The following is a 21,758-nucleotide window of genomic DNA, read 5'->3' on the forward strand; positions in this document are numbered from 1 at the left end:
CCGCCGGTGAAGGTGGGCACACACACGCACATGCATGCACGCACGCAGACCCGATGTTAAAAGGGCATCGCTCCGACTCGCTCTGGTCGCCAGCCGAACTCACCCTTGCCCATCGCAACCCTCGCACGCACGCACACACACACACACGCACGCACCACAAAGTGCGCGGCGGAAAAGTCATCTCCACCCGGGTGATGCTCTCTCCTGCGCCCCTCTACCCCCTTTTTAGCCCGTTAGCAGATATCCTTCCGAATTCGCGGTCACTCAACCTCCAGCCAGCAAAACAAAGAAAAAAGGCGAGGGCTCTTGCCTCTCGCGGATGGGTGGGGGACGGGGAGGCTGCGTTGGAGAGGGTGGAGGGGATGCGAGAGATCACAGGCGGAACGTCGAATGATCATCATTGGGAACGGTTGCGGGAAGCTGGCATGAACGCACCGAACTCGCTCGAGCACTCACGCGGCGAGTGTTCATTCGCCCTTCGGAAAAAAGGGGGCACTCACGCAGCATCACGCGAAAACGCCGCGTGTAGAGCGGGAGGGAGGGGAGGGAGGTCAAAAAGTGCAGTGGGATCTCACAGCGATGGTTCACGACGACCGTCTGATATTCCCCTTTCGCGTCATGATGATGGGTGCCCGGGCGCTCGCAGCCGCGCTGCAGGACGGACCTTACCCGTGCCGTTCTATCGCTGGCCGCTCCCGGACGGATCAGTTTAGCAGAAGAGCTCGTAGTGTAAGCATGTGCCAGCGGCGCCGGTGCTAAAAAAGCGAGGAAAACAAGGAACAACAACGACGACGACGACGACGACGACGCCGATTTTACTTCGACGGCACTGGTACGACGTGCTCGGAGGATAGTGTGTGCTGATCCCCTTCCCAACTGGGACAGACCTTCACTGGCCGTGAAGGTGCTCTAGTGCGTGTGCGTGTATGTTTGTGGTCTAGGACCATATAGCGTGGAAATCCGAGCCAAAACCTTTCCGGTGACAGTGGCATTCGAACTCAACCAAATCGCGATTGTGATGATGTCAAACGTTTGGAAGTGTGCGAATGTGGCACGATGGAAAGCGAGGAGTCGGGGTTGATTAGAAGAGGTTAACCTGCTCTTGTAAGTGCCAGTACCGTGCCGTTTTTCCAGCGTCCAGTCGAAGGACGCGCCGGACGTCGGAGACTTCCGACAAACCCTGAGCAAGCAACCGAATAAACACACCATTCAAAAGCGACCGGGACGCTGTTCAGCGGGCTCTGAGGGTTTGTCGTTTGGCGAAGGGGCCCATCGGAAACTCTCAGGGAAAAGTGTTTAGAGTGGGCGGGATTTTCTGATAGATAGATTTTGCAACTTTGTTGCACTCATATCGGATATATGCTATTGGCAGGTATCTGACTCCGGTAGGGACTCCTCGCTCCATTCCACGTCACGGACTTTCGCAAAAGGAAAGCGAGAGCCTTTTGCTCGCGTGTGTGGTGCGGTTTTTCTTACGGTTTTCCTCTTCCACCAGCAGGCCCTATCGATTACAGCAACCTCCCCCCCCCCCTCCCCCGCGCCGGGCATTACATTCCGTGATGTTTCGCACGGCACGGGCGTGCAGAAGCGGTGCACCATCGGTGACGTTCCCTCGTGCGGCCGTGCGGCCTCTGCTGGCCGGTCCGGCATGTGCCTAGCGTGCGCGCGTGTGTGGGTGTGTGTGTGCCCGCGCGACCTTGCTCCACCAGTGCGTCCGTGAGCGCGCGTGTGTGTGTGTACGTGTGTGTGTGTGTGTGCATTCCGTGCGTGCGTGCCCGGGTCCGGGCGAGTCGAAGGAGAGGAGTGTGTGTCCAACCCGTCCGCCGTTCAGCAGCAGCCGTTCTTCTATCAAAAAGCTAATCGCAGCAAGTTACAAAACCCCGCAAGAATAAGATAAACCGCACAATCAAACGAAGACAACACAAAAGAAAAGGAAGGGAAAGGAAAGGAAGAGAAAAGAAGAAGAAAAAGAGCCGCTTGCAGCAACAGCAGCAGCACGGTGTCGTCAAAACACGTCCATACTGTCGCCGTCCGATGCCGAGTCGCGGTGCGGAAAAGCGGATGAAAGAAGTGCATTCAGTGCTAAGAAGTGCAGCGAAATACAAGTAGACACGAAGCGTCGGGGGAAAGAGTGTGCAGGAAGTGCGTGCAGCAGTGTGTGCGCGCGACGAGGCGAAGAAGCACGCCAGAACGCCGAGCCAGAAGGAATAAACAAGCCTTGTCGGAGAAAATCGCAATCAATGGTGTCTTGCAGCGTCGGTGTGTCGACGTACTATAAAGCGGAAGGAAGAATAATGCCCTCATCGACGAAGTTTTCCCTCCAATGTAAGTGTTCTCACCCCCCCCTGTGATGTGCCCTCTAGCTCTTAGCTTCCATTCCAAACACTTTCCTTTTGCAAACACTCCCGAAATGCGGTGAAATGCGTGCGGTTGAATGAAAGAAAGAAGCGGGTCGGCATCTCCACAGGGAAACTGGTCAGACAGGTGGTACACCAGCGAGATGTAAGCCAATCAAACTCTATCAAACGTAAACATCACCTTCGCTCTTTGGGAGACTACCCGCCTACGCCCGAATGCGTGGAGTTGCGTTGCCTTTGCACTACAGCACAGTTACAGCTATAGGCTATAGGGACGGCGCTAGTAACCCTCTCTAGGTGTGGATAGATGCTAACTTTGCACCTTGATCCCTCCCATGGGCCAGTGAAGGTGTTCTGTGCGCATACGTGTTTGGTCAGGATCGCGGTGATATACATGTACGGTTAGATAAGATTAGATGAAGCAGGTCGGATGTCAGATGGGTGAAGATGGCGCAGTTCGGGATCCGACGAACGTCTACGTCATCTCCGAACGAGTCCGCGGCCGCTTGGTTGTGCACGTGTGTATCCGAGTGTGCGCTCGGGTGTGTGTGTATGCGCTTATATATGAGTATATATATACATGTACACATACATCCAGATAGATACACACAAAGGAAGGGAGAGATATGTTAAGGCGCGGATGGAGCATGGACTCGGATTTTACACCTTCAGAGATCTCTTTTGCTCCCTCGGCCTTGCAGGCAGGTGCTCGTCGGCTACGCCACGAAGCGCTTTTTTATGGATCCTCTCACCCTTAAGGTGTGCCACCTACCCCGAGTACCTGCGCGTACTCGTGCATCTCGCCATCCCTCGCTTCGCCCGCTTTGTGCCCGTCATTCGTACGCTCCTCCCACTATGCAGCCAGCGCAAGGTTCCATGGCCGTTTCCGTGGCAGGTCCGAGGCGCGCTGTTCGCCATCAGTTCTTTTTGATTCGACTTTTATCGAGTTACTTGGACATTGGCTTCGCGCATTGGGGCAACCACTTTGGGCTCACCTTCGTTCGCCATCGCTTTTCGTTTACTGGCAAGCGGGTTGTTTTCTTCGAACTCCGTCCGGGTTTTCGTTTCCTCCAAATATGCGATGTGAGTAAAGTGTGAGTTTTATAACCTCTTCAAAAGTGTTCCTCGGTAGTGTTTGACAACTGATTCGTGGCAGTTACGACGCGAGTGTGGAGAGCACCCCTCCCCCCCGAACAAATTGTTGGTTAACAACCGGAAGTGCACCATTTTGAAAGCGCCTGTGTACATCGGTGACGTCCCTGTCAGACCTCTCTAGAGCCTAGAGCCTCTGTTCGTTCGATTCAGGCCACCTGCCTGGTGGGCGAAAAGCGAAAACACGCCCGAACAGGAACAAACGAGCCCGCTTGTAGTCGCAATCGAAAAGCCCTTTATCGGACGACGGTGGTACTTTTACAGCGACTTGCTGATAGACCAAGCTAGGAAACGTGCTCCTTGCTCATGACTACACACTATATATTCGTCCCACTTTTACCGCAAGAGCATGACCGTTGCAAACGGGGTGGGCAGATAAGATGGCGAAGACCCATCGGCATCGGTAGATAAGCGAGCACCGCAACCGGAAGGACCTGAGAACGCAAGGCGGGCACCATTACCTGGGCCCAAGGTGACTCAGGCAGGCACACGCAAACTCCAGGGTGCGCGTGTTGGTAGAATGATCCTACTTTTTGATAGGACCACCGAGCAACGACCACCATCGGGCGAACAGTGCGCTATCGCGAGCAAACGGTGACAAGACATTCCGGGCGAGATAAACCTGAGCCACCAATAGGGTGCTTCACACGGTTCGTACTTTGGTGGCCATTTTTCTTTTCCTTCTTTTTTTGTTTGTTTGCCGCAATCAAAGGCCTACTCAGGTTATGCTGTGTTTGCCATTGTCGTATTTACAATGTTACGAAAGAGTAGCGGTACCTCTCCGGTCGGGGCAAATCTTTGGTTTGAAAGGCGGAGTAAACAACAGCCCTATCAGTCTTAACCCGCGCCGCAAAAAAAGGAAGGCTGTCGACGTCCATTGCGAATCTCGCTCGTACCGTGTACTCTTCTGAACATGCTAGTAGTGCCTGTAGCCAGCAGCCATTGGAACAATAGTGAGTACCTACTGCGCGCTAATGCCTACAGTGTTTTTGAGAACTGCAGAAGTACCTCTAGCACCTCCAGTACGGTATTGGGATCAGTTCGTACTAGTGTTGTGTCTTATGAATCTTTCACGTTAGGTTTAGGCTCAAAACATTGATGAATCTCGAGCTCTCTTCCCAGTTTTGCATATTTTGAACGTAACCGATAAGGTTCTTTATGAAAACTTTGGATTAGGATTTAGGACTCAAAAGCGTCACTCAAAATCATGAATCCAGAGGCGCAATTACACAATTTTAGTTCTTACTGTTGATAATTATAGCTTTGTATATAGTGGACTGGTTTATGTACGTGGAGTTGCCTGCGACACTTGGAGTTGGTACTCTACCTCCATTACTCGACAACTACTGGTCTGAGATTTTCGGAGGGAAGTTATTCTTTAAGTATATGGCCCCAAACTTTTAATACGCAAAGGTGTTGCGCTGCCTAACAAACGCCATTACTATGCTGAGGCACGACACATCCCCCAGTGTGACAAGCTCTCAGAAGAGTGTTTTCGGTGACCGAAAGACGGGTATATTATAGATCGGTGGTCGAGATTCGATCCCACACCTGCGCGGGTGTTGCTTCCTCGCGCTCGCCATAACAACAAAACGCCATTAGTGTACCAAGAGGAAGGCTAGAAACTGCAGGACGTGTACACCGTTCGATGGCATACGTTGTTGAGGCGCTCGAAAAACGGATGTTTGATTTACGGCACTTTTTGAAGATTTCCTAAATGTGATAGTAGTTTGTTGCGCCTCATGCGAGTGGTGATTGCAGGAGATCGGCTTGCGATGCCTATAGTAATCGTCCATCAATGAATTCGGTCCGGGTGCTCACTGGCTGCTGCGTAGATGACACAAACACCGAGCTCACGGACCGCCGTCGAGTGGCCTGACCTACTGGAAAATTCAACACTATCGTGGTTCGGTACAGTGTCGCCCTGTTTGTTTTTTTTTTTTTTTGTTCTACAGCCGCCACTAGGTGGATGACGCTTGATGCCCACCTATCAAAGACGCGTCGTTCAAATTAGACTTCCGCTTGTTTAAAAAAGCCGCGGAATCCACGGCATTATCGGCGTGACGGCGCACTTGTACTTGGTGGTGAGGTGCAGTAAGCGGTGTGCCTGTGTATGTATGTATGTGTGCGTATGTGTGTATGTGCGGTCGTGAAGTGAATCTGTGCTACCCGCCAATGCCAACGGAGCGAACGGAGCGCACAGAGCACCCCGTTATCAATAATTTATTCCCACTCAAGCCGCGATCTACAGCGGACCTACACGCGGGGAACTTGGGTGTATGCGAGCTGATCGGAGCGACACGTTGGTTCGAGTGTGTCCGTCGCTCCCTGCTATAGCTTCCCTCACCCACCCCCTCCACTGAAACCGACGTTCGCGGTACGACGGGGTGCGATAAAGTCGGTGGTGGACGTCGAATGGTGGACGTCAATTATCAGCTATCAGTAGCGCAGAGGAATGCCGCTGTCCATTACTGCCGATGTTGCCAGAAACCCCCCGAGCCGAAAGGGTGCGCGCAAGGTATCGGCTCAGCAGAGTGAGATAGTGGCGGGCAAACGGGGCGACCGAGCGACAGAGAAGACGGAGGGAAAACCCTCGAACCCGCTGGTGCGAGATTCATAGACCCATCCACATCCTGCATCCGATGGGGGTGTTGTTGGGCGGCTGGCTTCAATCGTGGCGAAGGCTGAGCTGGAGTGCGTCGTATGCCTCGGCGATTGGGTGGGTGCGATAGTGGTGGTTGCCTTCGAAGCCTTCAGGGTTTCTGCTGATAAGCCGCCGGTTCTGGTGAAGCTGATCGTAGGACCTCGGTGCGACATCTAAAGCAGCGTCAGGTCGGACCTGTCACATCCGCTCCCTTGCTCCCTTTGAGCGGTATGCTGTTCCTTTCCCCCCCGTCACCTGACCCCTTACTCCTAACGATGGTGGCAGGAAGCTGGCAATCGACGTCGCTTGTCCGATCGGGTGTCGAGAGGTAGCGAAAAAAACAAACGACATACACCACCAGGCAGTTATCAGCGCCTCGCGAAGGACTTCGTCCGGCCGCGCTTGCCTCCATCTGGCACACACGGTGCCTATATACACACTGCTGCCTGCTGCTTCCTACATTTTACCGGGCCCGAGGTTGTGCATGATTAGCATTCCTCACGCCAACCACTGCTGCGCTACTGCAAACAAATTCGGATCGAGGGCACAGTTCACCAGGCGAGCGGCCTCGGAAGGTAGACGGCTTATCAGGCGGCGAGAGTCCACGTCACGTTTCGACCGGTAGTGGGCCACATTCAGGTGGCCACCAGATCGGATCGGGCTACCGCTTCCAGTCTACGTCATCAAGGCCCTTATCAGGACACTCTGCCGCTTACCCAGAGTAATCACTGTCCGACTTTTGTATATCCCATGGATTGGATAGATCCTTCGCAGAGTACCATGGTTGCAAGGAGTCGCCACTTGGTTCGGCTTCGGAACCGAAGCGGCAGGAATTGAAGGCGTTCCTTGTGCCCCTGCCACGGATCCCCAGGTACGGAGCCTCGGATCAACACCTAGTCCTGCACAGGTGCGCCCGACCGAGCCCACCTCGGAAGGGGAAGTGCTATTATGGCTTCCGTCGTTTCCCGAAAGGGGTTGAGTGCGAGCAACGAACGAATATCCGCTCGCGAATGGGCGGTACCCCGGCGCCTGTGTGCTATAGGTGTGCGTGTGCAGCAGCGCCGTGAGCGGAAGGATGGACTCGCCGGCGACGGATGGCTGATGTGCAGCGTTATATATAGACTTCACCTTCGCGCGCGCGCTGCCCTTCGGCACGGCTTTGGCCAAAGTCGAGCAAGTTTTATTTATTTACCCAAAGATTTCGTTTCGTTTGGAGGAACGCTGAACTCGGTTCGAAGACGCGCGGCCCGAGACTCGGTGGTCGAGTTCTCTTTCCAAACAATCTGCTGCTGCTGCTGCTGCTGCTCCATTTATTTAATTCTTTTACTTTTCCTTGTGCCAACGAAAACAGAGCAAACCACAAAACTTCGCGTCTCAAATATCGTTCCACCCCGCAACCCGCAGCCCGCAGCGCGTCCCTAACCACGCAATTTATCACGTCTCATTTGTTGTTATTTTTGACGTTTTTTCTTTCTCTTTTCCTTTGCAGTTCCTTCCCTGCCATCCGGTTTGCCGAATGACAGCGACAACGAGGCGCTAGCGGCCGCGGATTGCTGCGTCCAGTGCCCACAGTGCCACCAGACGGTCCAGGGAATCGAGGTATGTCACCCCGTGTTTCACCGTGTCTAGTCTTTTCCCCCCCAGCCTCCGACCAATGTCGACTTTGACGACTCTAACCTCTGCAAAAACCGATCCGAGTGCTCTCTCAGCTTCTTCTTTCGATTCGATCGGTCGAAAAGAGTCGAAACACACAGGTCGTTGCATAAGTAATGCAAACAGTGTTCGAAAAGTACTCTTAAGGTAGCGTTTAATCGCAGCTCCTACTCGGAACAGGTTAAGTGACAGTAGTACATCACATTGTGATTTCCAATGCAATCGAAACCTTGCCTAGTCATTAATCATAATCAGTGCAAGTATATTTTTTGACATCTGGTGGGATTTCCTTTGTTTCTGTTTGGTTTTTTCTGCATTGTAGAAGCCTCGGTCCCTACAACCATTTGGATTCTTGGGAATCAGCTTATCACTTCAATCTCACTTATGACTTGGAGCGTTGTAGCATGATGGTGGGGGGAGTGTTTTGACATACCTTTCCCAAAACCAAAACTCCTGTGGTCCGTCAGAGAGACCTTCCCGGTAAAAATGGTGGCCCGATTGTTCGATTCAAGACGCGCCTGTCGATGAATGAGGCTTCCTTTTTTCCGATTCAGCGAAAAACGGGTGATCGATTGGTTTTTCCCTAACGTCGAGCGAAGAACATCAATACCACCACACACACACAGGCACCAAACGCGCGTCAAGATGACGGCGGTTCAAGTTTTGCTATCGGAAGACCACGTGGGGCCATGCGGAAAACAAATTCACTCCATAGTTCATTTTGTTTTATTTTTATTTCGTCGTCCATTTGTTTTCCCCCTGGTCCTGGCTGGGGATGAGTGGGAGTAGCGAAGCCGTGTGCTCGAAATGAGCTACACGTACATCTATACACATTCCGATTCATAACGTTTGAGATTTTTATCACACCGAGTTGGTGCGATGCTGTTAACTGTTGTTTTGAACCACTGTACCTCTACTTCAACCTTTTTCAAACATATCTATTTATAAAATGGTTCAAAGTTAACTTATTTAGATGAAAAGATAGATATAGTAATAAGATGCAGCGTATAACTTGAAAACAACACAATGGTTGCATACATGATTGAATCCAACACGAGAATCTGTGATAATTCGTGTATTGTTGAGTGATTATTCATGAATGAATGAAAAAAAAAATATGAGAAAACACACTCCGGGGAACTTTTAAAGCCCGTGATTCTCGTATTAAACAGAAATACAACTTTAAAATTAAATACAAATTGTGTTTTTTGAGTGTTAAATATCACGAACGAGCAGCAAAGTTTAAAATAGCAATAACATAATTTGTTATTTTGTCCCCAAGTCCTACACGGAAACGGAGTGTTTAATCAGTTACCGGAACATATTTCTGTTGAAGTTTGGAGATTTGCTTTTCGTTTCGTTTTTCGAAGAAAGTTGATACGTTAACAGTGTAAATAACTTTTGCTTACCGAATCGACACGCTCCGCAAGGACATTCTGATTGGCTCACTAATAATAGGCACTTACATATTCGTGCACCCTAAAATAAGTACAAATAATCTTTGCAATCATCAAGTACGATTCCTATACAAGCAGACGTGAATCATCCTTAATCAACTTTAGCGCACACACACACACACCGAATCGAAAACGCTGAAATGCCAAAAACAAACCAAAGCTAAATTTACTGTTCCATCGCTGTTCAAAATGGAGTTCGATGGGCGAAGACTGCGTGGCCGAATCGATAAGTCTAGGCGGACGTCAATTAAAATGCCTTCGCCCGGCGGAATGAGGTCTACGCACCAAACCGGGACGTAGACGGCTTTAAAAGGCACAATTATGGCGCAGAAGTGAGGCACACGGACACTCATAGTGCCGCTACCTCTGAACAGCAACGCTATTCATTCGCCGTTTGTCGGCCTCGTCAGAATGTTCGTAGTTGTGTCGGGCAAACGGACGCGCAGTGATCTTTTGCCAGTGATCCCTCGTGCGAGCCGAGGATCAATGCCTCGGGTGAGCTGGCGGGTGAGTGTGCGACGGGAGGAAGGGCCCCGGTATTGATAGGAGTATTGGATTGACCGCGTTTCACTTCTAAGGCGAAACGCATCAAACCGATTATCAACGTCATGGTGGAAGATTGCGGGAACATCGTTCGCTGGAGGGGTGGTAGGTGATTACCGCTAAAGGGGGGGCAACAACGGTAGATTGCGAGGCTCGCCGCGACGACACGTTTGGAAAAAAGAGCGTACCGCCTAGGGACTAGGACAAGCTTTCCGGGTAATAGCAAGCAGAAGGAAAACATTGCAAAACACAAAAAAAAACATAAACACGCAATCGTCCCTGTCTGATAGTGCAGACCACGCAATGGTACAAGACCGAACGAGATGTGTAGAAACCAAAACATTCGATCAGCGATCGCGATAACGATGCGAGAACGACTTAACAAGGCCAAACAGGTTGTGAAGGGAGGAACGCTTTGGATAAGGATGGTAGAGATGTGTTGTTCCCCGTGTTATGACTATCCCAAGTCTCATGGACACACTTCGAACGCAGATTGTCATTTACCAGACGAAACAATAACAATTCGTCACTCCAGCGTTAGATAAATCTTAAAGACCTGTCTATAACATCAGGAAACTGGGCTTGTTACTAACTTTCTCACTTTTTCGAACTGTTGCAACATGCTCCACACGTTCTTGTGAACAAATACTTGTTAATTGCAAACTCCAAGTATGTCAACGTTATTAAAAAGCTTAGAACAAATTTGGAACCAATAACAGTGTGCTACTGATGATGAAATGATGAACCTAACAGCTGTTCTATCATCCGCCAGGAATATAAATTCTGGTTCTATTGGACTATGATCTTCTGTTTGCTTTAACCACTATCTAGCAATTTAAGCTTAAACAATTAGCTCTAGACTTAGCTCAAGTCCGAGATGTTAAACCCTTTACTTTCCATATACTTTACTAGTCCATATATTTCATTGGGTTATCCTGTCGCATAGGAGATGAATCTGATTGAAAAGTAAATTCTTCCAGTGTCAGAGTTCACTTCCAAAAGTTCAATGTTCAAGTTGTGAGTAATATGAACATGCTATGGAACGGAGAAAGGAGTCCACAATCACAAAAAAATGAGACTTGAAAAATTGTAATTGAATGAGGTATGCATGATTTGGTTGGTACGTGACGTGTGAGTTCTTCCGAGCTGAGGGACTGATCCCTGGAAACGGTCCGTTATCGGAGTATGTTAACTTTCTTGCAAGATGTGCCCCCGACGGGCTGGCGCAATCGCTTTTCCCGTGTATTGCTCGTGGTCTACTTGTGGATGAATCACTTGAAGAACAGCTAACAAAGAAAGGGTCTTTTAGCGAGGCCAATCAACCGCCGCTGGTCGGAACCGGGGGCGCTATCTCACAATGAGCATGGGATCGAACCCTTCCCCTCGGAAGGTGGTTAGTCGCAACTAAAGTTGGCACGGACTCACTAAAGTTTTGTCGTTCCCGCAGGCGCTCAAGCAGCACATCCAGGTGAACCACAGCGGCAGTTCGGCGGAGGGGGACAACAGCGGCAGCCTTGGTCTGCGGTTGAAGGCCCCGGCAGCAGAAGCGAGCGAGCCGGACGACGACAACGACGACTACGACGACGACGACGACGATGACGGCGCTGAGGAGCCCGCCAAACGGCGGACGGATCCGGATGCCAGCGGCCACGCTCCGTCGCCCTCGGTAGTGTCCGGCCTGGAACCATTCCCAGTGGGCAACAACCGGGCGAGCGGCGATCTCATCGGCAGTCGCCTGCAGGCCAAGTGCGTCAGCCTTCTGCAGCAGCAGGAGCACAAGGACCGGCAACGGAAGCAGCACGAGCAGGCCGCGGACGGCGAGGACGAGGAGGACATCGAGGTCGAGCACCGAAGCACGCCGCTGGACTTCCTCATGGCCTCCGTACAGTCGCAGGCGACTGCGCTGCACCAACAGGAGGAGCCACCGTATAGACGCAGCGCGCTCGTCGTCAGCCCGGCCCAAAGTGGCAACAGCAACGCGAGCAGCGCCGGAAGTCTTGCCGCAGGCGGCTCCCCACAGGACGCCGATGGCCACGGCCCGATGTACCACTGTTCGCAGTGTCAGGCCACGTTCACCAACCGGGATCAGTACGAGAGGCATGAGCAACTTCACACACCCTCGGCGCTCGTGGTAAGTAGCACTTTTTCGCCAGGGACTTGCTTCCACATTTCTTCTGGACTATCTGATTCTGTTCCTAAGCACTAAGCAAAGCTTTAAAAACCCAACCCCTCTGGTACTTTATGTTACTTTTGAAGCTTGTTACAGTATATTTAAAATATTTTGGGGTCTCTTAACTCTCATAGAACGCCATATTGTGGCTAGAAGGCTATGCACAACGCCGTTGTTTTTTCAGTCAAGATTTCTGGCGTATGGGAGAAGTGTATAGTGTGCAGTACTTTCCGGAATTAAGCAACTTTATCAAAAAACATCATAAAGAGTACGATCCAGAGGTTTGGACATACCTGGCCTCAGTAAATCATGCCCAAAGATCATCGGTGAAGTTGAACCGGTCAAAAATAATTAATACACCCCACACTGCTAACCCATCTTATGCCTCTCAACGCCAAAACAATCGAAACAATATTCAGAACTCTTAAAGATAGGACCTATTCCAACATTTTAAAGTCCAAAGGGAGTAGCGTTTGGTCAAGAATACCTCACAACAACTGAAAAACATCCCTACACGATTGATTTTGTCGGCTATGGTTAAAGTTTCGGCCCAGGAGCGTAAGGCCCAATCTAATATCCTCAAACCCCAACACATTGCAGTTGAGAAGAAAGAAGTCACACGGACTAAAATGGAAAAGAACCCGATGCAGTAAACGCGATAAAAATCGCCAGTGGAACAGCATGTATATAGATATAGCTGTGCACAATAATCCAACGGGACGGTGCCGCCATTTGTATATCTATAGCAGCAGCAACGTCTCGGTAGCTGTAGCTCACCATTAGAAGACCAATAGGATTCTTTTTCGGTCGCTCTTGGCGTTGGCACCCTTCCTCCACCTGTGCGCCTTGCCTTTGTTTACCTTGGGCGTGATGGCTTTGCTGCATCCTTTCCCCTCTCTCTTTCCTGTTCTCCATTTCCTGTGCCGCTATCAAACTCGCATTCGCTCTGCGCCTTTTCCTCTCTCTCTTTCCCCCGGCCGGATCCATGGGCCGATGCTGGGCAGGGTGGTTCTGGGACCGTTAATCAACTACATTACTCATAACCGCTTCTTCCGAACATGCATCATCCAGCACTCAGCGCGGAGAAAGTCAATGCTGAGTGGTTTTAGTTTCATTCACATCCTTTCCGCTGTTTCCGCCGACATTCCTTCCTCCCGAGTGTTCCCGCTTTCGACCGCGATCATCACGCACTTGATGAAGTGAAGCCGAGCGCATCTTCGTGTGCTGCCTGCATTCACCACGACGAGGAGAGTGGGGGGTTTCCTTGATTTTTCCAGCCATCGTAGCCCTCCCGCAGCGTGAGCACAATTCGCGCTTTCCTTTGTTCGGCTGCTGCCGAAGAGTTGCTTCCTTCAAGGGGCGGAAAACGCTGGCCATCAGCAATCGCTATCTTTCTTCTGCACACACACACCAAACACACACACATGCCACCGCCGTACGTGCCACGGTCTGCTCCTCTATGGGCATCTTTTCTTGATGCTTCTCTCACTCCACCTTGTGGGCAGCATGTGGGAACAATGTGTGGAATTGACGCCACACCGAAGGATTTGGTCCCAGAACTAGAACACAAGCCAACTCATCAAGAGTCCCTTGTTTTTATTCTCTAAAACGTTCGCCTTACCAAGCCGAAAGCGATATTAATAACACCTTGTGGCGGCGGTAGCAATCATTGCAGTAAAAGTAAGAGAGAAATAACAATCCATCGTCGGGAATCCGAAATTGCGCCGGAAGGAGGCAACTACAACTTGAATCGATCTTCATGCATCACGGTCGATATAGCACCGTACCAGAGGGGCACATACACACACACACGCGCGCGGCCTGAGACACAACACTGGTGCAATTATATACTTGTGGCACTCTTCAGCGTAGTGGTGGTTCTACGTTTTTATTTTTAACCCACACACGGCGTGTTTGTTGCTGTCGCGCATCCCCCCCATCCCCTTGCCCGCACCATGTCACCGACCATGTGTCCTCCAAAAATCGAAGATGTGAACATCTGCTTTCCCAGCATTCCCGACCACCCGTCCACAGTTTCCCACTGCCCTTCCGTTTGCTCTAGTTTTTGGCTGTGATTGTTTTCCGGTGTAAGGGCACCAGCGACTACCTTCACGGCTGAGGGGCAGACCTGAGGGGGAAATGGTGAAAGCCGCTGGCCACAGTGTCACTCAAAACGTTTGCCGAACACCTGCTGATTTCTACAACGGCCTGGTAGATGTACCTACAATTGTTAGACAAACTGTCAACTGACTTCACAGAAGCGGATTAAGGGTTCTAAGGACCACAAACAGCAATCAGTTGAAACCCCCAAAAACATGCAACCATTCAGTTTTATGTTTCAAGATTTATAAAATTTCAATTCTGATAAAACCACACATTTTTAACAAAGAATCGAATGGGACTTCACATAAATCTTAGGCAGCTTTGACACTTTTAGCTGCTAAAAAATGTCAATCAAATATCTCCTCGGTTTTCGCGTGGAGATGTGTGTGCCTTAGCCATAGTTTTGTATGCTACTGTGTCTTATATGAATTTGCGTGTTGTACGTGTTTTGAAACACTTGAACCGAACCGTGTATCCCGGTTAATGGAGAAGCCAATGTAAAGGAAATATGCCATCACTTCTGGCACTTCTGTTCTGGTGGTACTAATCATCCGTGGTACTCTAGCAGCAGGCTACCAGGTTGTATAGCATTCTTTCTTGCAACATGAGATTGTACAACTTTCTGCCATGCAACAGTACAGTCCTAAATTTTATATATTATAGAATAGAAGATAGGACACTACTTGAGTACTAGAGGACTGCCTATTCACATACGTCGAGCAAGAGTGTTCTTATATTAGACGAAAAATAGAAGAACAGCTACATTATGAGAAATATGTTCTTAACTCATTATTTTATGAGATTAGTCTATTAAAAAACAGTTCCATAAAACAATGATAAGCGACTTACAAATTCAGTGAGTGCCACTGTTTCCACCGGGAATTAGCTAGCCAATCGTCAGTCGGAACATACCTGTGCCTGTACCGTGATAGACATCGGCGACAACATGGAGACGGGCCGACAACGCCATCAACGAACGAAAAAACGACATCTGGGGCTGAGGTCTACGGAAGGTGTCGATTTCAAAACCCATCGTTGGCCCGGGGTAGGGGCGCGCGTTGAAGCAAGCGGCTTGACGGCGCTTCCAAATTACCTCCGCCGAGAATTTCGACTCTTTGGTGCGGGAAGGAACCGGGTGCGTGCATGGTGAGACGTAACACCGCACAGCCGTAACGGAGACGCCATGCTAAAACCGTGATTGCGCTCCCGCGTACCGTTTACGCGTAAATGATATTTTTACCTTTCCGTCACTTGCCTAAGTGAATGCAATATGTTTTCCCCAGCCGCGGGAAAATGCCCCCCCCCCCTCCCCCCTCAGCCGCGGCTTGGCGCAAACTTATTTTTGGACCCATCCGAGGATGTGCGCGGTTCGGGCCGTTGTTTAGCTTTTTGCCACTTGGTCGTCACGTTTGCGGTTGCCAGGTTTGCCATTTGGAACTAAACCCAGTGCCTCCCGTCGTCGTTCCATGTGGATCCATGAGCTCCGGGTGACGTGCCTCAATGCAGCCTCAGAATGGTCCAACACTTTGATCAAATGGGTAACCCCGTTGCCGGTCTTGTTAAATTACCTACGAACCAATTCACAAACGTCACTTAACACTAGAACACATTGCTTTGGTTGGTTGGTGCCCTAATGCTTTACAGGGGTCATTTTGACGTCAAAATATAGAAAACAAATATACCAAAAAGTAACAGTTTGCGGATTTGAAAAATCAGAAAAAATAGTGAAGTTATAGCATTTTAAAAATAGGGGTCAAAGTTACCCCTAAATGTCATTCTAGAGATAGTAAAGTTGGTTCTAGGAACTGGTCGAACAGAAAAATCTGAAATTGTTGGTTTAGATGTAACTTTGGATTTTAAAAATAGACTTTTTTTTTGTAAAAACATTCAGTCGTTTTCAAGATATTAAAATAAAACATGGCGCTGGGGTCCAAATGACCCCAATTTGGATTCTAGTGTTCAAAACCGCAATGCCGCTACGTCGTAGAACCCTCCCGTTATCCCCATAGGGTAAATAACAAAGGATAGAAGTCTTCTCTAGAATCACACATGCTTTTACCCATTCCTTACTTATTTCACATTCTCGCTGTTAATAGCGCCCTTTAAATCTCTTATATTCTTCCCGCCCTTTTCTCTTTCGCCTCGGCAAAACCCTAGAACTGCAAGGTGTGCAACAAAACGTTCGCCAACGTGTACCGTCTCCAGCGCCACATGATCTCGCACGACGAGTCGACGCTGCTACGCAAGTTCAAATGCAACGACTGTGATAAAGCATTTAAATTTAAACACCACCTTAAGGAGCACGTGCGCATCCACTCGGGCGAGAAGCCGTTCGCGTGCAACAACTGCGGCAAGCGCTTTTCCCATTCCGGTTCCTACTCGAGCCACATGACCTCGAAGAAGTGCATCAACACGGGCATCAAGCTGCACCACAACCCGCTCAACAACAACAACAACAACAATAACAACAGCAGCAGCCATAACAACAACAATAACAACAACGGCAGCAGCAACGGGCTGAACTCCAGCCACACGCTGCTGCAGCTCCGGTACAGCAACAACAACAACAACAACAACAGCAACAACAACAACAATAACCACAACGGTGGGCTAGGGCTGCACGCCAACGGCAAGCAGTCGTCGTCGGCGGCTCGGATCGCTTCCTCGCTGCAGGCCGACATGGACTGGATGGGGGCGGTGGGGTCCGGCAAGGGTGTACTGGCCATGTCGCCATCGCCCACGTCGTCCTGCTCGTCGGCAACGAAGCACGAGCTGGACATCAGTGCCGTCGCGCACGCAGCCGCCGCCGTCGCTGTAGCGGCGAGTGGGGCCGGCAGCGGCCTGCAGCCGGGTGATGCGTTGCTGCCCATCATCGGCAAGTACCCGCCGAACTACACGGCGATGAACTTCCTGGCGGCCACCATGAGCCCGTTCTACTCGATGCTGAACAACCCGCTGCACCTACGCCTGCTGGAGCTGTCGGCGGCTGCACAACAGCAGCAGCAACAGCAGCAGCAGCAACAGCAGCAGCAGCAGCAGCAGCAACACCATCAAGCGGAAGCGGGTGTCAGTGACGGGACGGAGATATTCATGCCGCACCGGCAATCGTTTGGGCGAAGCGACGAGGACGAGAGCGATGAGCACTCGTCGACTCGCCGTCGTTCCAACTCGATCGAGCGGCAGATGGACGCGCTGTCTGCATCCGGCTCGAATGTCGACGTTGGCGAAACCGCTCGCCACAGCCCCGTGGCATCCAGTTCCGATTCGAGCGACCGGATGGAGGTTGACGACGAGGCGGCTAACGAAGGCGGCTCTTTTCGCGGCAGCGGCGATGATAAAATGGTGGCGGCTCAGACCGAACGGGACGATGAACAAGGCTTCCAACACGATGGCACCAACAAGTGTGAAACGGTCGCCGACACAAGCGACGAAACACGCGACCACCCGCTGGCTCTAGAGCCGCCGAAGGATGCTGGTGAGTTGGCGGGCAACGTTGTCTCGCCACTGGGGGCAACGGTACCACTCCTGCCACTCCCGAGCAAGCGCGAACCGATCGACGACGAAATGAATGGCAAGGCGTCGGTACAATCGGAACAACCGGATCAGCCGCCGCAGCAAGGAGGTGGGGCGAGCGAGCCGGTGACGATAAAAGGCGAGCCCGAGGACGACAGGGAAGACAACGCCGATGGAGAGATGGAGCTCGAGCCGTTGGCTCGCGGCTCGCCAGGTTCTAGTACACCGGTTGGTTCACCGTCCCTTTCCTCCTCGGCGTCGGCTACGTCACTCTCGTTAGCCTCCTCGCTGGTGGCGGCCGCCCAACCGCACTGTCTCTACTGCAACGAGCACTTCGCCAACCAGGCGGAGCTGCTCCAACACACACAGATCTTGTGCAAGCGGTCGCTTCTGCACAATCAGTTCGTGGCGGCTGCCGCGGCGGCTGCCAGCAGTCCCCAGTCTGCGCTGCCGCAGACCGCAGGCGGCAATACCACAGCCAGCAGCAGCAACAGTAGCAGTAGCGGCAGCGAAGACGACACCGACTACGAGACCAAGGGTGGCGGCTTGAACGGTCCCGGCGGCGGCTGCGGCATCTTCAACGGCCCGCACGGTCCAGCTGGGCTGGGTATGGGCCCCGGTGGCATGGGAGCAGCTGGTGGAACCGGCAGTGGCGGGAAGGTACGTGTGCGGACGGCCATTTCTGAGGAGCAGCAGAACGAGCTCAAGAAGTACTATGCGCGTAACAGCAAGCCGAGCCGCGATGAGTTTCAGTCGATCGCACAGCACGTCAAGATGGAGGCGAGAGTGGTGCAGGTATGGTTTCAGAACAACAGATCGCGCGAGCGCAAGATGGGCTCCCTTGGTGGAGGCGGCCGCCAGTACCCGAATGGTGGTGGTAGCGGCGGCGGTGGCAGCTCAGGTGCACCAGCCTCGCCGCTGCACGCTGATCGGGCACCGTCGGTGGTGGCCGGCCAGGAAACGGCAGCCGACCAGCCGCTCGACCTGTCCGTGAAAAAGGAGCTGTTCATGACGGCGGCTGAGGTGACCGCAGCGGCGGCTGAAGCACTGTTGACGGCTGCTGGCAATACGAGCGCCAATGCAACGGGCGGTTCGCTGCCTGCCGGGCTGCTGCAGGTGGCAGCCGGCCAAGCTGACACCATGTCCGCGCTCAACGAGGCCATCAACCTCACCATCCGTACACCCTGCTCTCCCAACGCCTTCTACTACAACGACATCCATCCTATCCACGGCGTACCGGCGACGCAGGGGCACGCCGGTCACGGCGGCCATCCTCTGCAAGACGGATTCGGCGGCGGTAGCGTTGGTACTCGCGATACTCCCTCACCTCAAGAGGCACGTGGTCAATATCACCACTACCATCCCCAGCCGCACACGCTCGTCCAGTACGGCCAGGGCCCTTACTCGGGCATGCTGCACTCGCACCATCCGGTCGGCCTGGAGCATCTCTTCCGACGCCAAATCTCACCCGAGCTCTCTGGTGTTGCCAGTGGTGGTGCCAGCTTGGCCAGTCTCAGTCCAGGAACCCGCGAACTGGTGCAGGATGCGGCCGGCACCGGTCCCTACGACGGTAAATACTACAATCCGTTCGACAAACAGCTCCTCCAGTCGATGCTGAACGTCCCGAAGCGAATGGGGGGACCGTACGGTGCAGGCGGCATAGGAAGCGGCGCCTCCATCGGGAAGGACGCCAACACTCAGCAGCAACCGCCGGACGCAGAGGGCCAGTACGTCTGTGATCAGTGCGACAAGACGTTCAGCAAGCACAGTTCTCTACAGCGGCACAAGTATGAACATTCAGGTGAGCCCAAATTTCAAAAACCATTTGCTTATCATCTATGGTAAGCTGAAACATACATTTGCTTAGCTTTAGGTCTGTGATGACTGCTTCAGTCAAGGTGTTTGTCACAAGTACTGAGGAGATTAGCTCCCTGTTTGTTAGCGGTACTGAGTTCTAAGTACAATGACACACACCTGAATGATTTGAAACCTAATATGGCATGCACCTACGTATTGCGCCCTAATGTAGCCCTTTTTTTTTGCTCCCTCCGTTTATAACACGCTCCGCTTTCCGGGAACTAGGACAACGACCCTACAAATGCATGGACTGTCCGAAGGCGTTCAAGCACAAGCACCACCTGACCGAGCACAAGCGACTACACAGTGGCGAAAAGCCGTTCCAGTGCTGCAAGTGTCTGAAGCGCTTCTCGCACTCTGGCTCCTACAGTCAGCACATGAACCATCGCTACTCGTACTGCAAGCCATACAGGGAGGGCAAATAAGGCAACGGTACGGGGCGGGATATTCCGTCCCCCGGGGCACCCTCCCTGCTAGCGCCCGGCCCTTACAACCATCGAGACCATCGGCATTACTCCGCTCATCCATCGAAGCGAGGGCTTCGGCGTGGCCGCGGTGGCAGGCTCGCCTTCACTGCCCACGGCTACGGCAGGTCTCGAGCGGGCTTAGGGCAGAAGAGCCAGTATCCACAACTGGCACCACCACCACCTCCACCACCACCACCACCACCACCTCCACAACCAACGCTACCACCAATCCCGAGCTCTGCTGGAGCTGTGGACCACATGAAGCAGCTCGGACAGCCGTCGGCGTCCAGCCCGCACCGGCTCTACCATCCCCAGCATTACCACAGCATCCAACCAGCCGGCCCACCGATGACACAATCAGGACCCAAGCCAACAGTAACCGCATCGGACGCGGTTCTGCAGCCGCGGCAGCAGAAAAAACGACTACACAATCAGTATAATCAGCATCCGCTCCCGCTCGCCATGCTTGCGTCAGTGGACACCTCACCGTACCTTAACCAGCGCCTGTTCGTCGACTGCTACCTGAACTCGCCGACTAGCGTCCCCACCTTCATGGCGCACGACACCACTAGCATTGCTATGGCAAACAGCAGTAGCACTAGTTACAGCAGCAGCAGCAGCAGTGCCAAGAGTAATAGTATCAGCAGCAGCATCAGCAGTACAGTTCACGGTGTCCACTAAACGTCAAGTGCTTAGCGAGCAACCGAGCAGACCAGCAAACAATCGCTCCTTGGGTATCAGTAGTAGTAGAGGATGGGCATTAGAATCGATCTATATACCGCACATCGTATCGTGTAGATCGGTCGTTTTGTTATGTTGCTTGTTTTCGATTGAGGTTGTTCGTTGTATTTTGTTTTTTTTCCAATGCTATTTGTTCTCTCGATACAAGATTGCGAGGCGAGGGTTCACTTAAGACAATGACAAAGCAGACATATGCTAACGGAAGCACTATTTTTAAGACCTTGAAGAACGATGCACCAGAAAAGGACATAAAGAGAATGAAAGGTGACTAGATATAAATGGATATCACAAAAGAGAAACCTAGAGTAAAGTAAATAAGGGTGGAAAGTGATGTCCAGCAGCGCGACGAGAAACATAACTCCTTTTCGGGATTAAAATCAGACTGAACAATCGTCAGAAAACAAAGAGAAAATTCACACAATAACTCTCTAGATTACTTGATTTTTTAATTTTGTCAATGCTTAAACTCCTTGTGGCGACCAATAGCTCATTTTGTTGTAAGCCACAAGAGAGTTAAGCAAACTGTTTGATTTTGATTTGAATATATTCAATCTCATAAATGAGCTTCTACTCACGCACTCATTCACAAGCGTGCAGGAATTTATCTTCCAACTAGACACCTTTTTAATTTGTTATTATTTTCGTATATGCAGTTGAATGCTACTATATTGTTTCTAACTCTATTAGTTTTATTAGCTTCTATAATACCTTTTCAAACCCAGTTTACGTTGCCTTGTGTCAAAACTAAATAAACATTCATCTATTTTAGCTTGCTTTCCGATCATCAGCTGTAATATAGCTGTTGTTTCTGCTATACGTTGAAGCAATCATTTGAATGGTTCAATCAACGGATAAACACATTTCCAACGCGCATCATCGTAGCTCTTGTAATTTTGCAACCTACTTCATACCGATCTGCCGGCAAACAATGTTTTCGCTGTCAGTGAAAATTACTAGTATTAAATCCACTGCGCCTGAGAATGACATGACATGCAAACATTTCTCTTCCAGTGCTAGTTTACCTATTTAGCATCTATGATCGGCGCAGACGACGTTCACTTTCGACGAAACTAATGTTATTTTTGGTCCTCCTCTTCTTGT

General features: G+C 51.3%; 1 protein-coding gene across 1 annotated transcript; it reads left to right on the forward strand.

The window, feature by feature from the left end:
* Positions 1-773: 773 nt before the first annotated feature.
* Positions 774-19,874, forward strand: LOC131268822 (zinc finger protein 1-like). The gene is made up of 7 exons (XM_058271100.1): positions 774-832; positions 1,496-2,325; positions 7,643-7,752; positions 11,254-11,937; positions 16,237-16,628; positions 16,659-19,393; positions 19,675-19,874. Exons 2-7 carry the CDS (start codon positions 2,241-2,243, stop codon positions 19,872-19,874), a joined length of 4,206 nt encoding a protein of 1,401 aa, XP_058127083.1. The 5' UTR covers positions 774-832; positions 1,496-2,240.
* The last annotated feature ends 1,884 nt before the right edge of the window (positions 19,875-21,758 follow it).

The sequence above is a fragment of the Anopheles coustani genome, chromosome X (assembly GCF_943734705.1).
Source record: "Anopheles coustani chromosome X, idAnoCousDA_361_x.2, whole genome shotgun sequence".
NCBI classification, from domain to species: Eukaryota; Metazoa; Arthropoda; class Insecta; order Diptera; family Culicidae; genus Anopheles; species Anopheles coustani.